Genomic DNA, 27,870 nt, shown 5'->3' on the forward strand with positions numbered 1-27,870 from the left:
GATGCATTAAAGCTGAATGACCGGCTAGGTCTTATTTTCGGGGAAACACAGTATATTGATTTTCTGCTCTTACCTTTCCCCTCTCCCCTCACGGTAGTTTTATGGTACCAGTTTTTAGATCAATGAAGTGCTCACATTATGTCTAAGTACTTATTGTTACTGTAGGGCCCAAGCAGTATTCTGTGATTACACTTCCCTTCTTGACCATTTTTTCCCTCTGTGATTTCTATCTACTTTTCTTTCATCACATTCTCAGTTCCTTTCCAATTCTCCATCACAACAGGTATCATACTGAATCTTTTTATCCTGAAAACTCCTTGGAAACTTCAGTCCTTTGACCCCAACCTGGACCAAGTACTCTCTAAAAACTGCCATCCTGGGACTTTCTCCACTGCTTTGCTGAACTGAGTCTAGTTTTCTTTTAAATTCCTTATTTTGGTGAAATATATTGTTAATTTCCTAAGATTATGAGATTTCTTACTTTCAAATTCATCTAATTCTTTTACTTCTCTCGCACTTCTAGTGTTAACAAGAATGTTTCAGGTTATCTAGTATCTAATCAACTACCAAATGCACCTACTAAATTCTTAATTTGTTGTTCTCCAGTTCTAAAATTTCCATTTGACTTTTTTAAGATTCCAGATGTGAAAATTCTCCATTTTTCCTTATTTTGTGAACATACAGTTATTCCCCCCCACACAGATTACTATGCCCAGGCTTACCTATTTTTATTATTTTTTTTAACTATTATTTTTTTCCAGGACCCATCAGCTCCAAGTAGTTGTTTCAATCTAGTTGTAGAGGGCGCAGCTCAGTGGCCCACGTGGGGCTCAAACTGACAAGTTTGTTAAGAGCACCGTGCTCTTAACAAACTGAGCTGACAGGCTGCCCCACATATAGTTAATTCAATCTCTGCTAACTCCAACATCAGAATCATGCCTGAGTCTGTTTCTATTGTCTATTTTTTTCTCTTGGTTTTCAGTAATTCAAGTTCTCTTTCTAATACGCCTGATAATTTGAGTATATGCTGAACATTATGTACTAAAAATCCAAGAGGCTCTAAAGGGTATCCTCCAAAGGTGGTTTTCTTCTGGCAGGAAGATCACCTAAATCCCGATGAAGCCTGGTCTATTTCATTTGTGGCCTTACTCTAATATTGTGACACTCTGGGGATCTCAAGCATGGCCATTCCACCTTGGCAGGCCTTGAACCCCAACCTGTCTCCCCAAGAACTGCATGGTCTCCGTTGCTTGCTTCTGATGAGCAGCTTGGGTCTTGCAATGACAATAAGCTTACAAGTTGGCAAATGCCTCGATGGGAGTGTATGTAGATTTGGGGGCTCAATGCCTCACATGGGAATTTTACCCCCCAAGTCCAAGCTGTCTGGTCCAACCTGTGAACTCAGCCCTGCGGAACGCTGCCACTTGGTCTATTCCCCGTTAAATTAGCAAATGTCCTCAAAGAAAAAGCCAAAATGACATCCACTTGTGTGCTTTCCTTTTCTTAGGAATTAGACCCCCTTAAGTCTCACCTACATTGGTTGCTGCCCAATATCTTTCACAAGTTGTTTATATACTTTGTTCAGTGTTTATAACTGGTCTGTGCCAGGCTAGTCCAAAATGGGCTATTTTACACAGCCAATTCCAGAAACCTAGTTGCAACATCTGGGTTATCTATGAAAATACACTTATTAGACATATTTTTATTCCTTAAGTTGTTCTTCCAGGACGTTTTTCTATTTATCTTGTGATCTTATTGGATTTTCTCAAATGCCTGTTAGCTTTGGTTGTGTACATGAAGACCTAAGCAGTTAGAAAGCAAACTAGGATTCTTACATGTCAGTCAGACGTAACTGACAGTCTGCCTCTGGGTTATCAGGCCAAGTTTGCCTTTAGGTTGAGAAACTTCTAAGATCACAGTAGATCCCAGCTTGTATAGCCTAGGCAACAAATGCTCAACTCCCAGGCAAGTGCTGAAACAAGTTTGAGTTCAGATTCCAACTTGTCTGCTACTCTTTTCCCTGGAGTTGCAGCCTTGAGCCTCTCTAGGGTGCTGCAAGGCTGACTGGCTTCCTTCTCAAGTGGTCACCAGACTGAAATGTTATCACCATATCTAATCTTTTATCTAGAAATGTACTGAAATCTCAACTGTTGATGGAATCTCTTCTGTTTCTTGCCTGTTATTCCTCTACCATCAGTAGGAAGTCTGAAGTAAAAAGAGAAACGGTGAACTTGCTATCATGAACTGTAGACCCTTTTCCATCCTGGCCCCATGCAGACTTTGTTCTACCCAATCTTCTCATCCTTGTACCTTGCTCTCACGTTTCATTTCATCAACTCTTTCCCTGCTCTCCAACTCAGACAACAGCTCCCCTTTTCACACATTCAAAGTTGCAGCTTCCACTAAGTAAACTAGCTGCTACAACCCCCACCCGCCTCCAATGAGGGGTATGAACAATGTGTGGAAGACGTGAGGGGAGGGGGGAACACAAAGGTATCAAGGACGCTTACAGCGGACTTCCTCATCCCGTTTTTTGTGTTTTTTTCCCCCTCATCCCGTTTTAAACAGCTCTGGTGTATCGGAGTGTCCCCGGCCTCAGGTCAAAAGCTCACATTCTAGGCACACCCTGGAACACAAACCAAAGTAGGGTTAAGTCAGGTGACCATCTTCTGCGGAAGACATTAAGAACAGTGAAGAAACCAAGGTGCCTATTAGCAAGAGGAAATTAATTTTATTTTTAAATCCAAGAAACCAGAACAAATAAGGAGACTCCTACCCTTCGCTGACAAACTTATGTGGTGTTCAAGAAGGCTGAGGGAAGAGGATGACAGTAAGGGGCTGAGTACAACACGTCCAAACAAAACAGGTGAGGCCTTCTTCACTCTGGCGCAGCCTCCATCAAATACCCGTTCTCTGGAGCAAGATACCCGTCGCCTCCCTCAGACTCCATGTACATGTCTCGGCTGTCATTGCCCAGACCCTCCAGCCCGTTGTTCTGGCCACCACCACCCCCACCTCGGGTATCATCCCTGCCCCGTTCACCACCCCGCTCCCCACGCTTATGCTCCCGATCCCGATCCCGGTCTCGGTCCCGGCGCCGGTCCCGCTCGCTCCGGTGGCTCCGACGTCGTTCCCGGTCACGATCCCGACCCTTCTCCTCTGGACCATCAGGGCCGTCTGGACCCAGCTCCCCAGGAGGCCCATCGTCAGGAGGTGCATCACCAGCCTCAGAGGGCTCTGCCATGTCGCCACCACCTCCGCCACCACGCAGCTCCTCCTTGCGCTCCCGCTCCCGACGTGCCCGCTCACGGCTTCGGCTGCTTCGTCGCTTCCGGTCCCGGTCCTTGTCCTTGCTCCGCTCCCTGGAGCGCCGCCGCTCATCCTTGTCGCGACTCCGTGAGCGCCGCCGCCGGTCCCGAGAGCGGGAGCGTCGCCTTTCTCGCTCCTTGTCCCGCTCGCGGCTTCTCTCCCTGCGCTCCCGCTCTCGGTCTCGGTCCCGGTCCCTGTGGGGAAGCGGGGAGGGGCCCGGCCTGGATGAGGTGGGCAGAGGTGTGTGGCAGGGCTCCCCCATGTGACCACCCCCCTTCCCAGGAAACCGGCTGCCCAATCTTACCTCTCATCATAGCGGGAGGTATCATCCCGGCCGGAATGCCGGATATTCACATCAGCCCCACCTCTCCTGGTACCACCTAGGCCACCTCCTGGAGGCAGGGCAGACAAACAGAGGGTCAGCCTGGGCAGGGACTGAGGTAGAAGCGAGAGGCATAGAAGAGCAAAGGAAAAGACACCATCTCTGTTGGTGTCTATGGGGCCAAATACTGTGGACACTTCGCCAACACTCTCTTAACATGACAAATGAGCTTTACAGAGGTTACAGGACCTCCACAAAGTGCCAGCTGACAATCACCTGTAAGGAGGCTCCAAAGGGACATGTTCTTAACCACTGGGTACTATACACAGCCGCTCACAAACCCTCCCTCACATCATGTAACCCGCCACCTCACAAAAGCCACAGTGATCTTTCTACCCGAAAACGTGATCTGCCTCAAAGCCTTCAACTGCTCCCCACGGCCCACAGTCCAAACTTACCAAGCAGCTACGAGGGCCTGCAAGAGCTGGCTCCTGCCTATCTTTAAAACCAAGGGCCCCAGCTCTGGATGTTCCAAGCATTTTTCAGTCTCCTCATACTCAGCTCCGCTCTTCTCCAGTTTTGGGGACCATCCACCTCTTTCCCTGGAACCTCACCTTCTTGTCTCATTGACTCCTACTGACCCTTCTTCACATGTTAGCCCCACCATCACTTCCTCAGGAAGCCATCCCTAACCTACCAGATGAAGCCGTTCTGCACTATCCACTCATGGACCATATACATTTCCTTCCCAGAACTGTACCTGCGATTTCAAATTGTGTGCGTGGTAACACCTGCCTCCCCCGAGCCAGTAATGCACCGTAAGAGTCGGGGCTATGTCCAGCTTTGCTCACTGTGACCAGCACGTGGTACAGCATTGAGGACAAGAGTCGTAAAATGACTGACTGAACAACCCCAAGGAGCAGTGGATAGTCCCCTTCTTCAGATGGGCAAACAAACTCAGACAAAGCCATTTGGCCCTGGTGAGTCAGCAAGGACAGTGCAGAGCTGGGACTGACTCCTAGGCGGCTCTCCTGTAGCTCACTCACTGCCTGGAAGAAAAGTTCCGTGAGGCAAGCTGGAGGCAAGAGCAGTGAGTGGTGAGGGGGGAAAAAGGAGAAAGGCTGCTTGGATTATCAGACATTCAAACAGAGGCAGGCAAGTGACCAGCCACCTGGAATGTCACAGGTACGGGGTAGAATAGACTAGTGTTTTCCATCTTCAGATGATGACCTAGCAGTGGATCACATCACTAATTTGATAGGTTGCAACCAGTATATTAAACAACAACAGTATGGGCTCAGTTGGTTAGAGCGCGAGCTCTCAACAACACGGTTGCCAGTTCAATTCCCACATGGGATGGTGGGCTGCGCCCCCTGCAACTAAAGATTGAAAACGGCAACTGGACTTGGAGCTGATGGGCCCTGGAGAAACACACTGTTGACCAACATTCCCCAACAAAATTTATAAAAAACAAAACAACAATATAAAGTACTACAATGCCGTAGAAAAGACAATTACTGTTTCATGAAACTTTTGTTTGGGTTATATGTAGTTTTGCATGTATACCGGGTCAGGATCACCATTAGAAAGTTTGAATGCCAATCAAACTAGAAGATTCTGGGATTCCAGGATTCTACCACAACAGGAAATAGATTCTGAAGAAGCCATTCTACCCAGAGAGCAAGAGAAACCAGAGAGCAAGTGAGAACCTATTTATCAAGCTCAGAGATTCAGCAGATGAGTGTGTGGTCTGCACAGCACAGGCAAGTCAAGAGTGAGATCAGCAAGCTGGGAGGCAGGACTGAGAGCAGAGGGTATGGGATCAACCTGGGTGTCTGCCCAGGGAAGGCCATCTTCTCTGAGAGCTGTCACTCATCCTTGCAGGACTCAGTTCTCAGCAGGCATGTTGGAGTGGCAGCACCTGGGGCCCAAGTCCAGCCGAACACTGAGCCACTCCGATCCATCCACCCGAAGCAGGGAGATGTGCCACACTGGGCCAGTGCGAGGACAGTCTGCACGGACAGCAGCTAAGGCAGACGCAAGCTGCAGAGATGCCAGAGGTGGCCCTTGACAGCTTTAAGATCTGGCTACCAGGTCCTCCTGAGGCCCACTGGCACCGCATGTCTCTGGGCTCCAAAAGATACCCAGGAGTCTACACTGACAAGGCCCCTTTACACTTCAGGAAGCTCAATCATATTTCTGATACTTGCAGCCAAATTGACCTTGACTGAGACAGTGAATGACAACTGGCAACACAGTGAGCGGGACCGAAAAGTAGGAGGCTCTGAGGGCCAGAGCTATGTATGTCTGGCTCTTGCCTAGAAGCCTGGAACACAGCTGGTGATCAAACAGGCAGGCATTTGCTGAATCAATGAACAAAACGAACACACGAGTAAAAGCAGAGTGCAAGCAGGTAAGTGACATTTACAAGGCCCACCACATGCCACTTGCCAAGCTGGGCATCAGATGCTGAGCTCAGTGAACTGAGGTTATTCCCAGTTTCCAATGTGAAGAGAATGAGGGAGGAGGGGTATGCCACCAGCTGGCTTTTGGTCGCAGGCTGGCCTTTGCAGGCCAGTGCTCCGGCTCCCAGGACTTGGTAACCCAGAATGAGAAGACAGGCACCTGTGATATGAAACAGGGTGAGCTGGAGAGAGGGAGGGAGGATGTGAGCAGCTGTGGGCCAGTGAGAAGAGGCAGAGAAGACAGAAGGCAGCAGAGGATGCAGAAGAAAGAGGTGAGAACGAAGCCACTGAGTACGCGATCCTTGGGAGCCCTGCATGGGCAAGAAGTGCTCACCTAGCCGCCGGGGCCTCCAGCCCTTCACGGTTCGGCCCCTCTCCACATCCACAAGGACTCTCCTGCCATCAATCTTCTTGCCGTCTGCGTGTTTGTAAGCGGCTGCAACAGACGTGGAGAGGGGGGAGGGGAGAAGTCCCCAGAGGGTGCTCTAGTCAGGACAGGGCCCAGCTCCACAGCACCCCCACCCCACATGTCCCCATCAAGGCACTGGCACTCGCGCACACACACCCAACACACAGCCAGGCTACTGTCGGCCAGACCAACCCTCTCCCAACCAGGGAGGGGCCTGCTCCATCTCAGCACCTGCTTCCTCATCACCCCCAATCACTATTGGGGGGCAAGACCACCCACAACTGCCAACCCCGGGGCTTCTAGGCCCTTCCTACTCCCAATCGACAGAGCAGCCCCCTCCCATCAAGGCGGCCAAAAGTCGCTGCAAAGAAACCGGAGGTTAACTTAAGACTGGACTCTGCTGTCCCCACAGCAGGGGGCTCCTCCACAACTCCCGGCATGCACCCTAAAACATCATGCTGGGGGAGGAGGCCCAGCTGGGCCTATCCGCACCCCAGAGTTCACACCGGTTTTGTTTGTTTTTCTTGGGGGGAGAGGGGAGGTGAGGGTGAGCATAGGGTGAACAGACATCAGAACAGAAAATGAACCAGAAGGGGTGGGAGAAATCTTTAGAAGATGGCAGGGAGCAGAAGGGCAGGTTATGGTGCTCCCAGGGGGCCTGGAGGGGCCCCCTACAGCAGGTGGGGAAGAGGGCAAGTGGAGGGAGGTATGGGAGACGTGCGGTGCTACTGAAAATGCCTGCCTTACCTGAGATGACTGACTGCCACCCAACCCCAGCTGCCATCCCATCTCTCCCTCCACATCCCCCAGCTCAACACACGCTGGGTGGCCAACCCCAGCCTGAGCCTCAGGAAGAGTGGGGAGTAGAAGGGAGAGGCAAGTTCCCATACTTGGACAGGGCACAGCGAAGAGCAGGCCCAATCCCCTGGCCTGTCTCACGTGGGGGCTTGTAGGGAAGGCCAAAAAAGTCCCTGCTTCCCACCCCCAGCCCTGGCCTAGGGGGTTGTCCTCAACCAACCACATTACCCTGCCCCGCCCCAGCCCGCTCCCCCCCAAATAACAACCAGAGGAAGAGAAAAAGGTGCCATTTACCGATGCCAGCCTTGCGGGTGTCCAAACCGAGCGGGATGGGGGGGGCTCGGCAACTCCTGGGGGCCTGGCGAGGAGGCGGGCTTCCCGGGGGGGGGACACGGGACCGCTTACCTGGAGCCCCCAAGCTTACCTGAACACGCGCACAGACCCCACACCCACCACCATGGGGTGAGCTAAAGCTACAGGGCAGGGAAATGGGGGAGAGGTTCTAGGGAACCAGAGAGGGAGAAGAAACCACATTTCCTGCAGCACCTGGAGACAGGCCGAGGAAGTGGGGAACCCCAAAGAAACCTCATGGAGGCCTTGAAAGAGGGGGAGACAAGGATTAACACCAAGTCTGGGCACTGGAAAGCCCTGGGCCTATCTTGTTTGAATTTAAAAGGAAGGCTGGGGAGGCCTTAGGAAACCTGTCCGCCCTCACCTTTCCCGTGAAGTCCACGCTAGACTAGGCACACGCCCCGCCTCCCTCTTGGCACATGGAATGACTTCTCTACCTCGAACTCCACATTCCCTCCCACCACCTGCTTCAGCCCCAAGGATGGCACATGGGACAGCCTTGGGGTCCGGGAGATGGAGTACTGCCCATGATCTGAGAAGGGGCCACTTGGCCCCTGAACCCAGAGGAGGGTAGTCAGGGAAGAAATTTGAAGGACCAGGAACAGTCAAGCAAAGGAACCCTGCTCTGGTTCAGTGTCCCAAACCCCAGAAGAAGCCCAACCCCGGATTAACAGCAAAGAAAACGTGTGTATACATCTAGACTTCTCTCTCTTTCTCTCTCTCCCCCCGTCCCTTAGGTCTCTAGAGAGTGGAAGAGTCTTAAGTAAACTCTACAACACCTTCATTCAGCTGTTTGCAGCCTGTCACTTGATCCCTCCCACACCCCAATCCCTAAACTCCATGCACTCTGGAGAGCAGCTGGGCACCATAGCCCTTCGTGAGGCCTCGACCATGATACAGCAGACAGGAATGGGGCAGAGCGCCCCAAATCTAGCAACCAAAAAGATTCTCCAGGGCCATCACAGTGACAGCCCCACAGAAGGCACGGGGCAGGGAGCCGAAGGATGAAGGGTTCCACAGGGAGCCCTGGCCCTAATGCACCCCATCTTCAGTATTCCCACCACCTTGCCGCTGACATCACGAAGCCAGTTAAGTCACAGGGTTGGGTGGAGCCCAAGTGGAGAGGCCAACTGCCTTTCCCACCAGGATTCATCCTTCCCCTCCTGGGATCAGCAGGATTACCAAAGAGCATATGGATCAGGGGTCAGGAGGGACAAAGGGCACCCAAACAAGGAAAGGGTTCTGGGTGCAGGGAGGCTGAGGGGGCGACTGGGGATAGGAGGGACACCTCACTGCTCCTGAGCTGCCTGGCTAAGCTGGGCTGGTGTGCGGTGCTGAGTGATCTTACCCATGATACAAACCCTTATACCAACCATACACTGAGGTGTTGTAAGGGGAGCGTAAGCATCAGCTGCAAGCCAGCTGCGTGGTGGCTGCAGTGACAATAAGAACAGTCAATTAATACGGCGGCCCCTGGACACGCCGCAGCCATGCCCACCCCCACCCACCCATCCCTGCCCATGTGGATGCCGCCGCAGCCTCAAAGGGGGCTCTGGAGTTGTGGGGGCAGGCGCTGAACACGCCTACCAGCCCACAGCCCGCTGAGGAACAGGGTGGGGGGCCGGGGGTGGGGAGGCGGAGGGTCGGGTGGCCCAGCCCCAGCTCTACTGGGGGGAAGAGAGGGCTGGTTCAAAGGCCAGTCCTCGTTCCAACTTCGCTGCCCCCAACTTATGGGGGGAATGGGGAGAGGCTCCCCGAAAATCCGACCCCTCCCCCCACCTCCAGCTAGCCCCAGCCCCCACCCAGTTCCCTCCCTGCCCGAGGTTCAACGTGTGACACTTACCTCCCCGGGTTCACACACACACACACACGTTGTGGGGAATTTTGGTTTTTGTTTTTTAAAAAACATGTATATATAAAAAAAAAAGATACATCAGAAACAGGGAGGAGGAGAAGAGACATTACTAATGTCAGGTTTGGCAGGGTGGGAGGTGGGGACAGACGACGGGAAGGGGCTGGGGCAGCAGAGAAGAGAGAGGGTCAGAAGGCAGGGCTCAGGCAGGAGGTACTCACAATGCATGTCTCGCTCATGTTCATACTCGATGAAGGCATAGCCCCGGGGCTTTCCTGACCGCTTACTATAGACCATATGTATCTGGGGGGGCAGGCGGCAGGGGTAGAGGTTAGTTCTGACCCAGGGATATCTCATCCCATCACTCACACAGCCTGTGTGCCAGGCCCCGGCTGGGTGACGCCAGTGACGGATGCCTCCGACCCTCTCTGTCCTTCAAGAGCCCCGAGTGCCCGATGCCCTCACGGCGCTGGGCTTAGCAGTTCCTGTGCACGAGTCCGCACTGCTGCCCAGAGCATTTAAGTGACTTTTAAATTAAACGAGGAAATGTCAGTTAAACACCAAGCCTTGTTCTGAGATACGAATCAGCTAAGTTTTCTATAAAGGATCAGACAGCAGACATTTCCAGCTCTGAGCGCCACACAGTTTCTGTTGCAACTACCCGACTCTGCCTTACAGCAACAGCAGCCACAGACAATAAATAAATGCGCCTGGCTGCATACCAAGAAAACACTGTTTATAAATAGGAAGTTTGTAGCTTGCCAACCCTTGCTCTAAATCATCAACAAGCACTCATCACTTCTGAAATTTACTTCTGCAACCCAAAGTTGGAGACGTGGAAGTGTGGTCAGGATGTAAGCCGGGCCATGGACTCCAAAGCCCTGAAATGATGCACTGCGTTCTCAGGGCTGGGAGCCAGCCTTTTCCCTCCCTCCACACACCCCCAATCCAGATACCCCTGCCCAGTCCACTCACTCTTTTGATGGGTCCGTACACCTCAAACTCTCTCCGGAGCTTCGATTCTGTTGTGTCATAGTTCTACAAGGAAAGAGATGCGAAGTTAAGTGGGAGAAGCGAGCTGTCCCAACGCCCAGGACCTAGCCTATTACCCTTTGTCCACAACCAAGCTCAGCCACCCGGGTTCCAGACTCCTCTGGGGCTCCAGGGTCTGGGACTCACCACTCTAGCCACAAAGAGAGTCTTGAAGGCATCACCCTGAGCATTGGGATCATTGTGAGGGTCCCCTGTGGAGGAAGAAGAGAATTTGTGAGTAGAAGGTATTAGTAGTCTCATGCAGCAGGACAGATGTGCAGAGGCCCATCAGATAGAAGAAAACTTGTGACCCGGAGACCGTGGCATGCCCTCTGAGGCCGTTTCCCAAGCACAGCAGCCTTTATCCAAGTGGTCGATTTAGGCTGATGCGTTAGGGGAGGGGACAAGGCTGACTTCAAGCTGACAGGATGGGGGCCGGCCTAACTGCCACTTCAGATCTACATATCCTAAGGCCCCTTTGTTCCCAGTTGTTCCCAGTTGTAACTAAGCTGGACTGGCAGCCTAAGCCCTTGATCCCTAGAGGTGCAGGCTTCCTCTCTCAACGACAGAGTCACACTGCCACCCACTGGCACAGCCTGCAACTGCAGCCGACAGAGAAACCTGAGATCACGCAACCATCCAGCAAGGAATGGGAGCCTAGAGGAGTCCAAGCCCTGCTTTCCTCCCCATGCCCTGTGGCCTCAGGGAGGAACCCAGGGCTGGTGCTGGAGCTCACAAGAGGATGATCCCATCCTTACTCCCAGCCTTACCACCACACGCCACCGGGAATAACCATGTCCACAGATAGGAACCAGAATCTATTACAAAACCAGTTCATAGGTGATTCTCATGGGTCAGTCCTGGGTAGAAGTGCTTTTCCCCATGTATGGTGGCCCCAGAACACACAACGGCCTTTGACACCTGTCAGGGCCCCAAAGGCACCCTGCCCATTGCACAGAGGAGGAGGTTCTTCTACGATATAGTGCTGCCCTCAGAAGGACTTGCCATATTCTGGGACATGAGGAAAAAAAATTAACACTGAACACATCCAGTCCAGACACTGTGCTGGACACTGAGAATTATTTACCATCATTTTGCCAACCCCTGGGCACTGGCTTCTTAGGAAGATAGTTTAGGTATTGCAAGAAATCAGAGAAATAATCACAGATCTGTTTCCTGTGAGAGGGTTTGGCCACAAATACAAACTAAGTTCCAAATGACTTTGGGAATTCCTTAAAAAGTAGAAGACTAAGCCCAAATTTAAGGGACCTGGAAACTAATGGGGGTCTCTAAAGACAACTCCACCACTATGCTTGCTCCCCTCAGGGTTCCCCCCATACCCCATCCCTCTGGGTTGACATTTCCTGTGCCCAGGTCTCTCAATTGGCACTGGGTCGCTCTCATCCATTCATCCAACAGGTATCTGTTAAGCACTTGTATGTGCCTGTAATTGTCCTAGGTGCTGGGGATTCAATAGCAAGCACGATAAATAAGATCCCCCTGCCCTCTTGGAGCTCATACGCTAATGAAGGGAGGCTGACAGTAAACAAGGGAAATAAGGAGATCATCTAGTTCTATTGGACGATGAGAGAGACGGAGAGTTTTAATGAGGTTGGGACAGGCTCACTGAGATGACAACATCTGAGGGTGTTCAAGCAGCATCAGGAGATACACCTTGCTAACACCAGGCAGTAGGTGGTCTAGCAGGTGTGGCAGGAACACTACAGTGGGACCACTGATTGCGCCTGGGGCAGTGAGGAGCTGAGGGCCAAACAGCAGAGCTGAGCTTCCTGACAGGTGGCATGCAGACGTTCAGCAGAGGAAAGGGGAAACCACCCTGGCGTACTGTGAGTCTCTGTAGTTCTAGCTTACCCAGGGGCCCAGGAATGTGACTAAGGGTAAAGGCTAGCGCAGCCAAGCCAACAGTACCCACGTTACTGAAGAACACGTCAGATAAGAGGGTGGCAAAGAAGTTGGTGGGCAGTTCACCAATCAGCAGGCACACATACCCACCCACCCACTGCAGTGCATCCTGCTGGCAACCCTCCCCTGGGAAATGATTGGTTGTGAGAATTAATTATCTAGGTAGCAGCCCACAGCAGGGGCTCAAAGGACTGTACTATGGAGTTGGGAAACCTCATTAGGCTTTTAGATGGCAGAGGAAGTAGCTCAGAAACCCCCACTCTTGGCAAGCACACTCAGCCTTGACAAGCCTCCATTTTCTCCATCTTAAAAACAGGACTAATGACACCTGCAGCCCTTAGAAGCCGTGAGAAGTCAATAACATGAAATATATCAAGTGCTCAGCAAGGGACCAGGTCCCCTCAAATGGTAGCTGTTAATCTATTAGTTGTAGCACGGCACAGCAAGCTTCCAGTTGGGCATGGAGGCTCTCAGGGGCATAGAAACCCTACTACCATGTTTCCCTGAAAATAAGACCAGGTCATGTATTAATTTTTGCTCCAAAAAATGCATTAGGGCTTATGTTCAGGGGATATCATCCTGAAAAATCATGCTAGGGCTTATTTTCCAGTTTGGTCTTATTTTCGGGGAAACACAGTATACTTGACCCATTCTTTTTTTTTCTATTCTGGAGAAGTTCAAACACTTGAGGACGTAGAGAACAGCATAATGAACCCCTGTGAACCAGCTTCAATTATCAACACAGCCACACTTGTTTTCTGCTCTACCCCCGCCCCACCAGTTTTTTAAAATCAAACCCCAGACATACCACTTTAGTCCCTAACAGACTTTTTAGAAAATCATAACCACAGCCCTGTTACTACACCTTAGAAACTTAACATTAGGGGCCGGCCCGTGGCTCAAGTGGTTAGAGCGCCATGCTCCTAGAATGCTGGTTCGATTCCCACATGGGCCAGTGAGCTGCGCCCTCTACAGCTAAGATTGTGAACAACAGCTCTCCCTGGAGCTGGACTGCGGTGAGCGGCTGGTGGCCAGGGGTGGCCAGGGTAGGCAGCCGATGGCTGCTGTGTGCTGCCATGAGCAGCTGGTGGCCAGCGAGTGGCCGGCAGCCATCATGAGGGGCCAGCAGCAGCGACGAGAGCTGCCATGACAGATGACTGGCAACCAACTGCTGGGGGGAGGGGGGGGGCCGCAAGGCTCATAATACCAGCATGGGCCAGGGAGCTGTGTCCTACACAACTAGACTGAGAAACAACGGCTTGAACCGGAATGTGGGGGGAGGTGGAAGAAGGGGGAAAAAAAGTTAACATTAATTCCTTAACCTAAAATGTCCAGATATCCTCAATTATTTCAAAACTGGATTTTTATAGTTAGTTCATGTAAATCAAGATCCTAAAAGCTCCACATTTATCATTTGGTTGATGTCTCTTCTGACTCTAATCCATATGGCCCACTCCCTGCCCCCCCCCTTTTCTTGTCATTTATTTGTTAAAGAAACTAGGTCAGTTTATCCTATACAATTTCCCACATTATGAATTTGGCTCATTGCATCCTCACAACGTCCTTTAACATGTCAGGATCCCATTTTTAAAGTGCGGAAAGCAACTTCCAAGGGGAGAAGTGACTTATCCAAGGTCACATGGCTATAAGTAGCAGAGGTGGAATTCAAACTCACATGGGTCAGACCACAAGGCCTGTGCCCTAACAGCAGACCTGCAAGACTCTCCAAGTTAACTACTGCCAATAGTTCTGTGTGTCACGTCCTATAGGAGCTGGAACTACAATGGCGAGCAAATCCCTGCCTTCTTGGAGCACTTATGAACCAATGATGTAGAGATAGATATTTATCAGCGAATCTTCCTGTAGATTGAAGTGACCAACCTCCAGGACTCGGGGCTTTCAGTGTATAAGGGGGCTCGACCTGAGCAAGGAAGTCAGAAAAGGCTTCCTTGAGGAGTGATGGCTGAACTGAGATAAGGGCTGTTACACATAAACCAAGGTACCATTGAGACCTGGGGAATAGCCTGAGCAAAGGCCCAATGACAGGAGACCATCTGGTAAGGATGAGATATGAGAAGAGGCCAGTGTGGCTAGAGCAGGAGGGGAACATGGTGTATGACACGTCTGGAACAGTTAGCAGGGAACTACGGTCTTTATACTGAGCAAAAGGAAGCTGTTAGCAGAGAAAGGTACAGAGTTGTACTTAAAAAAGACCCACAGGATTTGGCAGGGGCAGAGATGGAGGTAAAGCAGTTAGACTCTTACTGTGGTTCCAAGTAAGAGGAGACCTGGGTGGTGGTGGACACAGAGGAAAGAGTCAAAATTGTGACATTTAGAGAGTAACAGAGATAGGTCTTGGTGACAGGCTGGGAAAAGGGGGAAAAAAGGCGTTAAAGACAAACTGGGTGGCAACAACTGAGGTCTTACAAAGTTGGATGGCCATGTCCCAGGGAACAAAACATCCAAAGGAGACCAGATTGGTGGGGAGAGAAAATCCTGACTGTGCTTTGAACAGTCTGAGATGCTTTTGGGGCCTTGGAGAAAGGACAGGAAGGCAGTTACACTAAGAGCCAGGGGCCAGAGAGCTCTAGGCTAGACGCTCAGGTACTTAGATGTCAGACATTTATCTAAGCGTCCTGAGGAAATGTACCACTCCAGGGAATAAGGTTCAGAGTAAAGGGATTCATCATAGCCTCAGGGGTGTAGGAAAAAAACCCAAGTTTTTTGACTAGGAAGCCCTTGCTCTAAAAACAAAGAGTCATTTAAGGTTGCAAAATCTGGTTAAGGGCTACTAAGTATGTGTCACTGCTCCCAATTCCTCCTGTGCCTGCAAGGAATGGAACAGTGAGCTAAAGTGGAGCCAGGAATGCCTCACTGCCGGGACCTCACTGCCTTAGCCTGTGAGACCCAGCTGGGCTGTGGCAGCCCCTCCAACAGCACGCCCCTGCAGTACGTAGCCCAAGTACCACAGCTCTCCCTTCCTGCCATTCCCAACTCCACACTCTCCAGCTTAAATGCCTAAACCAAACAGAGCTTGGCAAATGGTGAGCTAAAAAGTGAACTGACCACCCCACTTTCCCAAAATAGGGACGTGGGGTTGACTTGGGGGAGAGAAACACAAGACGGTTTGAAGAAGAAATCTGAGAGAATGAAAGAGAGACTTACACATTTTTAACTCTGTCTCCACTTCCTGCTGTCGCCGCTCAATCTTTTCCCGCCTCTGTCAGGAGAAAGATAGACAATTCAATGCAGATGGAAGTGCCCTGATGTCAAGGAATGTTCTTGAGAAGTGGCAAAAAATACAGGGCAAAATATTACATACCTTTCTCTCCATGCGTTCCTCCCGAGTTTCTGCTCGTGTGGGAGGAGGGGCATCTCGAGGGTCCTGGGAACAAGAAGAGAGGTGACATGGAGGGAGTGACTGGGGAAATGGCAAGGGACACCTACCCATCCAGGAAATAAGCATCTCAGCCATGTATCACCCCCCCACACACACACAAACAAGCAAACAAACAAGGACAGTTCCCAAGCCAGTGGAGGCGGGGGAGTGGTGAAGACCAAAGCACGGTCAATGGACCAATGCTATCAGCAAACTGTTACTGGTCTGCGACAAAAGTAGTACAGAAATCAGGACTAAGTAGTATTCAGAAACTTCTACAGCAATGTGATGTGAGTTTTTATACCTGTAAAACTTGATAAAAATTTTATCTTCTATTTTGTAGTCTTTGAAAATGCTAGAAAAATGAAAATAATTCCTTTGTGTTTATCAAGAGCACCAATCTGCAACCGATTTGTCCTTTATCACAGATCAGAATCAGGACTAGGCCTGAAGTGAAAGGAGCCAACAGTGCAGTGCTCAAAAGCAGACAACTGAACACCCTTTGAGGGCCAACGCAGTTCTTGAAGGTCTCACCAACCACTCATTAAATAGTAACTGGCACGACTCATATCACCAAAGGGTGTCACTAGCCTGTAGCCATTAAATTAGTTTAACTGGCTACTAACATTTCCTAAGTGCTGGTTCACTGAGGATGGCAAATCCTACTAAAGAGCCAATCTTCTGTTATCTCTCTACTAACTTCTGCTTTGCGACTTTCTTCACCTCCAGCTGCCCATTCCCCCTCAATGCCAGAACTTCCTTCTTCTGACTTCTGGCTGTGTGCCAGCACTTCTCAGGTGTGCTCTGATGCACCTTAAGAGGTGGATGTTGTTATCTCCAGTTTACGAATGAAAAAAACTGAGGCTCAAGAACCTAAGTCGTGTATTCATGTTTATCCAGAGGGTGCAGAGCTGAAATTCGTAAGTCCTGTGGCCTTATGCACCCTATCACACAGTGCTAACCATTTATGAACATCACCCTATTAATATCAGAAATGTAACAATAACACCGATATTTGCTGACAGCCAAGCCCCACAACATATACCTTGCAGTTAACTACCCTTCAATATTATGAGGAAAATATATTACCCCGTTGCTAAGGATGAAGAAATCAATGCACTAAGAGGACACACCACTTGCCCAAGGTCACACAGCTGATAAATGATGCGTGCGAGCCAAGGATCACCTAACTCCAGAGTCTTGAATCCTCAACTGCTACTTAACTGAATTTTCACAAAAACCCAACAAGGGATATATTATCAACTCCATTTAAGACAGGCAAACTAAGGATCATAAAGAATAAATCATGTGCCTAAGTCACACAGCTAGAAAACCGCCAGATACTGGAATCCCAAATCCAGAACAGCCTCCCCAAGACCCCCAGATCCCAAACCACTCCAAGTCTGCTCAGTGAACTCACCTCAAACTCTCGGATGTAGGGTGCAATGCCACAGTAAGGTTGATTGTGGTGTTTTTCATGTGGCAGTTTCTCCAGGGGTGGCAGGTATGGGATGGGGTCACGGGGAGCAAAGAGGGCCAGAAGGTTGGGCGGCAGGAACTGAGTCATCTTGCCAAGTCTGAGAACAGAAGCGAACCAGCCTTATGTTAGGATGGGCTTGTAGAGATGAGTTCCTATAATCCCTTATTCCCAAGAAAAGAGGAAAATAGGGGAAGTCTTCGTATTAAAATAGGTCCTGTAAGGGCACGGCGTAATTCTACGTCACCAGGGAAAAAAGTAAACCTGAATGAGAAAGCAAGTTCTTGGAAAAGGGCTGTGTGCGGGTGGGGCAAGTCCCGTAAGGGAAACAAAGACTGAAAAAGGTTTCTAGGTAGTCTCCGAGTCCGGAGCCAGGAAATGTGGAGCTGAGAGGTCCCCTGGGGGATTCTGGGGAAAACAAGGCTCCTGACAGCGGTCCAGAGCAGTAGCGGCTGGTGGTCCCATACCTTGGAGAACAAGGCGAGGATCGCAGGAGGTCTCTGATCAACGGGAGAGGGTCATAATTAGCAAACCCCTAAAGCCAAGGGCTTGTGGGTAATAGATCTTGGCCCCCCCCCCCCAAAGGCGAAAGGAATTATGGGTAAGGGTCCAGGACGCGGCGGCGACAGGAAAGAGAAAAGGCAACACATCGCAAGGGCCTGTGGGTAAGGGACCGCGGGAGTGCTGTGGAAGGAGGCCCTAAACGCCCAAGGTTCTAGCTAGGTAACGGGGTACAAAAAGGTGTTGTGGCGGTAGCGCGGGAAGTGGGCCCGGTTGCGGGAAAGCGACCGGGGCCCACCGCGGGGCTTGTGGGTAGCAGCCCCGCACCCGGTAAGGCCACTCAGTCACACTCACCCGCCGCGCGGCGCCCTCCTCGACCTGACGACGGTCCGAGGGCTCGCGGCGGCTGCGGTGGCCCCTCAACAGAAGGGACTCCTTCTCTGGCTAGGACTCCAGCGGCGTCCGCGCTCTCCTGCCTCCGCCGCCAGCTCAGCGCGCGAACCAGGCCGCTGCTCAGGAGCCCGCGCGGCCTCGGTTGGCGACAGGGGCAAAAGGTGGAACCAGTCTCAAATCCCTCCGCCGCGCGCACTGCGCACGCGCCGCGCGAGATGAGCCCTGCCCACACATGGACCGGGCGCTGTTGTGGGCACTGCGCACGCGCAAGATCACTGCCCCGCCTTCCGGCACCTTAAATTTTTGCCGCGGCCGGCTGGAGCCCGCAGTACGCACGCGCGGTCTTTACCAAGCATTGCCCCTCTGCCTCGCGCTCAGTACTCCAACTGCCTGTGTCCGCGAGACTTTACTCGGTGCCCCGCCCCTTTCCCAAACACACTTCCGGAGTCTTGTGCGCATGCGTGAATCGGCTTGTATCGTGTGTACCCTTCCGCTGCCTGGCAAAAAGTCCGCATGTGAATAGTATGATTACTTAGGTGCCTAACCCTTAAAATCAATAATTGCTCACCGAGCGCCTAATGTATGCTAGGCACTGTTTGAGCTTCGGGAATATAGCACGTGGCTAAAGCAAAGTCTGGTCCTCTTGGAGCTTACATTGTACTGGGAGAGATAATAAAAGCATTTAAAAGAGTAAATATAATTTCGGATAATGGCCTGTACAATAAAGAAAAATAGGGCAGAGTAAGTGGATGGGCAATGCGAGCGGGGCGATTTTAGAAAGGTTGTTAATAGAAGGCCCTTCTGAAGAGATGACATTTGAACAAAGGCCCTGTGGAAGGTAGACCTGGGCGGGGCTAACAGCAAGTGCAAAGGCCCTGATTTAAGGACAACTGGCAGGAATCCCACTTTGTGGGCCTTGAGATCAGAGAGCTGGCAGCCATGTTATTTAGGGCCCCGTAGACCTGCAAAGAGTTCAATATTGTATTTTAAGTTTTTTGAATAGATTCAATTGCCTGTTTAATAATAATTACAGAAAGTTATTACAAAATTTAAGTGACCAATTTCATGTTTTAAGAAACGTGTAATATAAGAGCACATTCTTTCAAAAATATTTTGACATATTTGCTTTATGTATGTATGTGGGAACTCTGCACTTTTTTTTTTTTTTGGAGCTTTACTGTAATTCTAAGATTATTTCAAAATAAAGTTTAAAGAAAATAAACAAAGCTAAATGCTTTAATGTATTTTTTTTCTGTACCATTTGAAAGGAAATTGCTGAGGCACTTCACCTCTAAATGCTTCAGTATGTATCTTCTAAGAATATGGCCAATTCTCCTACATAACCACAAAATTACTTTCACCCCTAAGAAAGTTTTCCCAACTGACCCAAGAATATTTTGTTTTAATCCAAACCAGGAGCCAATCAAGGTTCACACATTGCATTGGTTGTCATAGCTCCCTGTTTTAATGTAGAATAGATCCACACACGCACACATACTTTTTCCCCCATTATATTGGTTTTTCCCAGAGGTCAGACTAGTTTCCAGTTAAATGTCCCATAAGCTAGATATGTCTGATTGTTTCCTTCTGTTGTTTAGTTTGTTCCACACCCCCTGTTTTGCCTATATAACGGACATTGAGTCTGAAGGTTTGAATAGACTGAAGCATTTTTGGCAAGAACGTTTTCCTGGTGATACATCAGAAGTTGTGTTGTATCAGATCTGGAGGTTCATAATGTCAAATGGTCCCACTATTAGGGTGCTGAGTTTGGTCACCTAGTCAAGGATATAACTGCCAGATCTCTCCTTATAAAGGTACATTTTCCCTTTGGTTATCTGAGCAGTGAAGCTTTGCAAATATTCCGTTCCCCAGCCATCTCTCACCTCATGATTGTAGCAGCCATTGCTCATCCTTGCCTGAATCAAGTATTACATGGGGGAGAGGACAGATTATCATTGAAATGAAATAGGAAGTAACTAAAGCATTTTGATCACGAGGACGTAACCTAATATATATATATTTAAAGATCACTTTAATGGCTATGGACAAAAAAAATGCAGCGAAGGAACTCAAACAGAAACAGGGAGATGGTTACCATGTTTCCCCGAAAATAAGTCCTAGTTGGACAATCAGCTCTAATGCATCTTCTGGAGCAAAAATTAATATAAGACCTTTGTATTATATTATATAAAACCTGGTCTTATATTATAGTAAAATAAAACGGGGTCTTATATTAATTTTTGCTCCAAAAGACTCATTAGAGCTGATTGTCCGGCTAGGTCTTATTTTTGGGGAAACAGGGTAGGAGGCTACAATTTCCAGGGAAGAGATGGTGACTTGGACCGAGATGGTAGCAGTGAGGTGGAAAGAAGTGGTGGGATTCAGGATATATTGTGAAAGTAGAGCTCACTTAATTCAGTTGCTGTAAGAGTGGGAGTAGAGTGTATAGAAAAGAGAGAAGTCAAAAATAACTCCTAGAGAAAATTAAGGAGACAATCAAATGCAATGTGGAATCCTGGATTAGATTCTGAACCAGTAAAAGAACATCCATGGGAGAGGGGTGAAATTCGTCAGGTCTATAGTATTATTGGTTAATAGTATTATACCAATTTTAATTTCCTGACAAATAATTATACTATGGTCATGTAAGAAATTGACATTGGTGGAAGCTGGGTGAAGGATATATGGGAGCTCTGTCCTATTTTTGTAACTTTTCTATAAGTCTGAAATCATTTCAGACTAGCAAGTTTAAAGAACAATTTTAAGGGCCAGCCCCGGTGGCTAAGGTGGTTGGAGTGCCGTGCTCCTAATGCCAAGGTCGCCTGTTTGATTCCCACATGGGCCAGTGAGCTGCGCCCTCTACAGCTAAGATTGTGAACAACGGCTCTCCCTGGAGCTGGGGTTCCGCAGGCTGCAGTGTGCTGCTGGCTACTGACTGCCTCCCGGTGGAGGGGAGGGAAGCGCAAGACTCATAATACCAGCATGGGCCAGAGAGCTGTGTCCTACACAACTAGACTGAGAAACAACAGCTTGAACTGGAGTGTGGCTGGGGGGGACGGGGGGGGGTGGGGTGGGGGGGGACGGACGGGGGGGGGGGGAAGGGGGGGGACGGGGAGGCAGAAGAAGGGAAAAAATGAAGCTAATCTCCCCTTAATAATAGCCTCGCTCCTAGATTTGTAGACTGAGCAATTTGGTAATTGATAGTGCCATTTCTCTAGAGATGAGGGAAGGCATAGGGAAGAGTGGGGTTATGGAGGAGGAGTTGTGGGCTTAGACATGTCAGAGAGGCCCATTTGACACTCACATGGAGTTGTGGAGTTGAAAGTTGGGACATATGGTAATTACGGAAGAGTTGGGGGCTGGAAACCCAGATTTGGGGGTCATTGGAATAAAGATAGTATTTGAAGCCATGCGTTCAATGAACTCACCTAGGAGATGAGAGAAGACAGAGAAGGGAAGAAGTCTGAGCATAGAGTCCCAAGGCCCTCCACCATTTAGAGTTTAGATAAAGCAGGAAGAACCAGCAAAAGAGACTGAGTGGGAGTGATCACGAATTTAGGAGGAAAACTGGGGTAGTGAGGGGTCCAGGAAGCCAAGAAGGAAAATGCTTCAAGGAGGCAGTGTTCAGTGTGTCCAATGCAAAAGGTAAGGACTGAGGTTTGGCAACCATAGGTGACCTTGACAAGATAGTGGGAGGGAGGTGAAGGGAAGACCTCAAGTAGGGAAAATTCTTCAGAGAAGTTTTGCTACAAAGGGAACAGAGAGAGGTGATAATAGCAGGAGAGGGAAGTAGAGTCAAGGAGTTGTTTTTTTTAAGATAGAAAAGATATTAAGATAAAAAGTCTTATGATACATTTGTCTGCTGATGGCAATAAAAGTTAAGCATACATCTATCATGCCCACCGTTAGCTACTTACTCATCTGATTCATGAGACCTGAAAACTTATGTCCACACAAAAACATGTACAAGGATTTTTACATCAGCTTTATTCATAATCAGCAAAAATGAAATGTAACTTAAATGTCCTTCATAGAGTGAATGGATAAACAAATGGGTGTATATCCATGCCTTACAATACAACTGAGAGTTAAGAAAGTTAAGAAAGAAAGAACTACTGATACCACCGGAATGAACCTTCAATTCATTTTATTAAGTGGAAGAAGCCAGATTCAAAGGCTATATACTGCATGGTTTCATTTATTTGACATTCTGGAAAAAAACAAAACTACAGGGACAGAAGGAGAGAAAACAGAGCAGTAGTTTCCATGAGCGGGAAACGGGGTGGGGCGGAGCGCAGAGGAGAGCGGTTGACTGACTACAAAGGGAAGTAGGAAACTCTAGGAAAGGGGTGGGACTTTTCTATATTTTGATTAGAGTGGAGTTACATGTCTATACTTTTGCCAAGACTCGTAGAAATGTACACTATAAAGGGTAAATTTTATTGTATGTAAATTAAACCTTGATAAACTTGACTGAACAAAAAACATGGCTCCCCCAAATAGTCATTAATTACAAGGGGAAAAATACAAACTTTACAATGGAGAAACCCAGCAGACACTACCCTAACCAAGTGATCAAAGTGAACATTACCGATGATAAGACCTACCAACATTGTGCCCCCTATATGATGTGATGAGAGGGGAATTTTGTGTCTGTGGCATGCTCCCCCACAGAAAAAAACAACACTATAATCTCAATCTAATCACAGTAAAACACAAATTGAGAGACAGTCTCCAAAATAACTGACCAGTATTCTTCAAAAGTGTTGAGGTGATTAAAGACAAGGAAAAGGTAAGAAACGATCAGATTGCAGGTGACTAAGGAGACACAACAACTAAATGCAACATGGTATCCTGGATTGGATCATACAATGGAGAAATGACATTAGTGGGAAAACAGAGGCAATGTGAAAGTCACTTAGTCAATAGTATTGTACCAATGTCAATTTCTTAGTTTTAATGCAGGTAGTATGGCAATGTAACATGCCAACATTAGGGGACATTGGGTGAAGGATATTCACAAATTGTGCTATCTTTGCAATTTTTTTTTAACTTTTTTCCATTTTTTTCCAGTTTTTAAATTAGTTTCTGGTGTACAAAACAATGCAATAGTTAGACATTTCACCCCTCACAAAGTGATAACCTCCCTCCCCCAATCTATTGCCCCTCTGACATCGTATGTATCTATTACAATTCCATTGACTCTATTCCCTATGCTGTACTCCATATCCCGTGACTATATATATTATAGTTGACATACAATATTATTCAACTTCAGCTTCAGGTGTACAGTGCAGTGGTCAAGTATCTACACTGTCCATGAAGTGGTCTCCCTAATAAGACATGTTCCCATCTAACATCCTACAAAATCTTTACATTATTGATTAAATTCCCCAAACTGTCTTTCATATCCCCGTGGCAATATTGTTGTTACCAATTTATGCTGTTTAATCCCTTCCCCTTCTTCCTTATCCTTACCACCGTCCATTCTAGCAACCATCAGTTTTTCCTCTATATCTCTGAGACTATTTGTTTTACTTTGCTCATTTATTCAGATCTTTAGATTCCACATATAAGTGAGATCATACGGTATTTGTCTTTCTCCGACTGACTTATTTCACCTAGCATAATGTTCTCTAGGTCCATCCGTATCGTTGCAAATGGTGCAATTCTTGTGTCTCAAAATATTTCAAAATTAAAAGTAAAAAAAAGATGTTATTATAACACGGGGACGATGCGGAGGAATGGGAGAAACAGACTGTTAGTGTTCTGCTGCTGCTGTAACAAATCACCACAAACTTGGTGGCTTAAAAAAACACACATTTATTATCATACAGTTCTGGAGGTCAGATGTCTAAAATGGGTCTGCAGGATATGTTCCTTCTGGAAGCTCCAGGAAATAACTTGTTTCCTTCCTTGCCTTTTCCAGCTCCTAGAGGCTGGCTATATTCCTTGGCTCAAAGCCCCTTCTTCCATCTTCAAAGACAGCAATGTAGCATGTTCTCTCCTCTGACCTTTCAATCCTCGTATCTTCTATGAATCTGACCTTCCTGCCTCCCTCTTATAGAAACCCTTATGATGACATTGGGTCCACCCAGATCATCCAGGACCATCTCCCCGACTCAAGAGCCTTAATTAATCACATCCAAAGTCTCTTTTGCCATATCAGGTAATATATGAAGGTTCCAGGGATTAGGACATGGACATCTTTTGGGGAGGCCATCATTCTGCCTCCCATGTTGATGACACATGAAAATTAGGAGTGATGAGAGGAGCAGAGTCTGTGGATGGACCAGGGTGGTGGGATCCAGGACATAAGGCAAGATGTTGGGCTTGGATTGGGTGGGACAAATGAAAGGCAGAGCATCTGGGCAGCTGACAGAATGGGCTGCAGAAAGATGTGTATAAACAAACAAACCATATATATATGTATATATACATATATATATGGTTTGCATATAACCATATATATATATATATAACCGTATATATATATAACCATATATATATATATATATATATATATATATATATATATATATATATATATATACACACACATGTATACACATGTACATCAGGTATGTATATACACGTATATATCACATTTTGCATGTAGGCCAGAGCTGTCTAAAATCTCTCTTCATAGTAGGCTATAGGCGTGTTTAGATATATATTTAGTAGTATATGTATATATATGTGGGGGGTGCTGAGGGAAGATGAAGTGTTCTGGTAGCTTCTATGTTTCCAGTGGAATGAGGGAGGTAATCAGCTGACTGAAGGAGGCGAGGGCCAGGGTGCTGTGGGGGATTTGAAGAGAATGAAGATGGATAACAGCCATCACGGGGAGGCAGGGTGTACATTGATAAGGGACATACAATAGGGTTGCAGGCAGGGCTGGCGTTTGGGGTCCACACCCACTCAGAGCCCCCTGGGAAGGCACAGAGTAGGTGAGAGAAGGATGTACTAGGGTTAGAGTTTTGCCTTAACAGTGCTCTGGAGGGGGTCATAGGCAAGAGAGTGAAAAGACATCAGAAAGGCAGTGATTTTATTGGTGGACCGTGGGACAGTGGAAGCAGGAGGAAGAGAGAAGGGAGGAGAAGGAGGGGGAAGTCAGAGATAATAAAAAGCTAACAGGGTCCATGCATTGTACATGCTGGTGAGTTTGCAAGCTTTAAAAATTTAGTTGGTGGGGAAGAGAGCAAGGACAGACAAGTTGGGAAGATAAAAATACAGAGTTTGGAGGGGGGAGTTACTGGAGAGTAAGGACAGTTACTGGAGAGTCTTAAGGACAAGGACAAGGGTATGATCATGAAAGTGGGTGGCATGATTTGGGGGAAACAGATAAGGGGTGCCGTTTCTTTGAGATTTAACAAAAATGCTCTAAAATTGATTGTGGTGATGGATGCACAACATTTCATATGAATATATGAAAAGCCATTGTGTCATACACTTTAGATGGGTGAATTGTATGGTATGAAAATTGAAGCTCAAGAAAACTTACCAAAAAAAGAAAAGAAAAGAAGATGGGTGGCTGGGGCAGGGCAGAGGCCAAGACCAATGAAAATGAGATTGGAGTACTAAGAGGTCATATTCTTGGTTTTGTCTTACTATGGTGTTTGTAACAAACCACCAAACACTCCATGGCTGAAAACAAGAAAGGTCATTTATTTCGCTCACAAATCCGCCATCTGGGGCTTGGGGGGTGCGGGGCGGCTTATCTACTGCAGGTGTGTCAGTAGGGATAGCCTGGCTGGCGCTGGAAGATGTGCTTCCAAGGTGCTCCCCTTGGCTACAGGTTGGTGCTGGTGATCAGCTGTGAGTTTAGCTAGGGCCAGTAGCCTCAGATCCTCTCCACCTGGGCCTCTCTATCTGGCCTGAACAAGTGTCCCAAGGAAGAGTGGGGCAGAAGTTGCTTTTTATGTCTCAACCTTGGAAGTCACATCGTGTTGCTTTCCAAGGTGGTCTGTTGTTTGAGGGAGTCACCAAAAGCTGGGGACATGGACTCCACGAGATGGGGTGACAAGGTTCGGAACTACCTTTTAGGACAAGAATGTGTTCCTTTGGGAAAAAGACAATCCAGTACAGGCCAGGTTTTAGCAGGATCATCATGGGAATATTGAAACTACTAAGAATTATGACAATAGCTTTAGAGCAGGGGTGTCCAAACTGCGGCCCACGGGCCAACTGCGGCCCATGATCCATTGTTAATTGGCCCGCAGCAAATTCCAAAAATATATTTAGTTTACTTAAATAAACCAGGTGAGGCAATATATACTTCACCTCGAGTGAGTGGCCTGGCTGTTTGTGTATTTTACCGCATATGGCCCTTGGTGAAAAACGTTGAAAAAAGTTTGGACACCCCTGCTTTAGAGGGATGGACAGGGAGCCAGGATCTGAAAGCTTCCATGACAGAGCAGGAGTGGCCAGAAGGGAAAGCGATGAGTTCATTAAGGAAAGATGGGAAGGTGTTCATGGACAGCTTGAGCTTCAAATGGGCTGAGGGTGGGAGATTTGTCTGGAAGTGACACAGGAGCAACCGTGTCCAGACTTGGTGGTAGGAGGTGTAAGAGACAGGGCTGCAGGGAGGAGGAGGAGGGGAATCAGTTCACACAGAAAGTTCAGAGACCCACGTAGAGGGGTCTCTTTGTCGTCTCTGAGAATGAGAGCAAAGAGGAGGCAGAGAGAAAAGAGACCTGAGAGAAAAGATCATCGAGATGGGGGGACAGAGCCCCAGAGACAGGGAGAGTCAAAGAGCATAAAAGAGAGGGACACAAACACCCAGAGGGATGGAGGACAGAGACCCAGAAAGCGGGACACAGAAATCCAGAGGGAAGGTGACATAGCATCCCAGAAATTGTAGACAGGAAGAGAAAGTGCGGAAATTCGCAGGGAGTTATAGCCTTCAGTGTCTCCACTCGTTCAGCAGAGGGCGCCCGGAACGCATTCCCTGGAGTCCGGGTGACCAATTTCACCACTTTCCCGGCAAGCGCATCCGATGGGGCTATTTTTACGCGATGTTATAGGACACCAGTGGCTGGAAGGCCATCGTCTGTCTGTCCTTCGGTTCCTTCGAGTGACCCTGCGGCATCCGCCCAGCCCACCCCCACCGGTTCCTGGCAGGCCTGGCCTCCTCAGGGCTACAGCTCAAGTCTTGCTGGGTCTCAGAATATCTGGCAGAGAATCCAGGTGGAGACCCTGGGGGAGAACCTGGCGAGGGGACCGAGTGAGGGGAGCACATGCTCATGGTTTGCAGCTGCTGGAGCGTCCCAGGACCAGGCAAGAACCAGCAGGACAGTGGCGGAGCTGACCTAAGAGTGATGGTCAGAGAGAGATTCAGAATATGACTCCGGAGACCCTGAGGCAGAGACTCGCAGTAATTCACAGATACCGGGGGAAAAAGATACCCAAAGAGGCGCCCCAGAGAAACCCAGGGACAGAAACACAGAGAGCTAAGAGATAATGAGAGAGAAGAAACCCAGAGAGATAAGCAGAGACCCAGACAGGAGGGAGAGACAGAGACCATGGGAAACGAGCTAAACAGAGATGAACCCCTGAGAAACAAGAATCAAAACAGACAGAGATCCAGAGACACAAAGGCACAGGGTTCCCCAAAACGTCAAAACTGACCCATCAAGACAGTCAGAGATACATCCCTG

General features: G+C 48.5%; 1 protein-coding gene across 3 annotated transcripts; it reads right to left on the reverse strand.

Moving 5' to 3' along the window:
- Nucleotides 1–2,711: 2,711 nt before the first annotated feature.
- SNRNP70 (small nuclear ribonucleoprotein U1 subunit 70) lies at nt 2,712–18,392 on the reverse strand. 3 transcript variants are annotated; one of them, XM_019741596.3, is made up of 10 exons: nt 18,173–18,392; nt 17,261–17,417; nt 15,784–15,846; nt 15,627–15,681; nt 10,686–10,750; nt 10,482–10,544; nt 9,728–9,809; nt 6,431–6,532; nt 3,614–3,701; nt 2,712–3,503 (listed from the first exon to the last, which is right to left on the reverse strand). In XM_019741596.3, the coding sequence occupies exons 2-10, from the start codon at nt 17,405–17,407 to the stop codon at nt 2,879–2,881; spliced, it is 1,290 nt and encodes a 429-aa protein (XP_019597155.1). In that variant the 5' UTR covers nt 17,408–17,417; nt 18,173–18,392; the 3' UTR covers nt 2,712–2,878. The 3 variants fall into 3 exon arrangements, with proteins under 3 accessions (XP_019597155.1, XP_019597153.1, XP_019597154.1); XM_019741594.3 differs by having other exon boundaries at nt 2,712–3,530; XM_019741595.3 differs by lacking the exon at nt 18,173–18,392 and adding an exon at nt 17,785–17,906 and having other exon boundaries at nt 2,712–3,530.
- Nucleotides 18,393–27,870: the final 9,478 nt, after the last annotated feature.

This window comes from Rhinolophus sinicus, chromosome 8 (assembly GCF_057876585.1).
Source record: "Rhinolophus sinicus isolate RSI-liver-muscle chromosome 8, RSI-T2T, whole genome shotgun sequence".
Classification (NCBI taxonomy): Eukaryota; Metazoa; Chordata; class Mammalia; order Chiroptera; family Rhinolophidae; genus Rhinolophus; species Rhinolophus sinicus.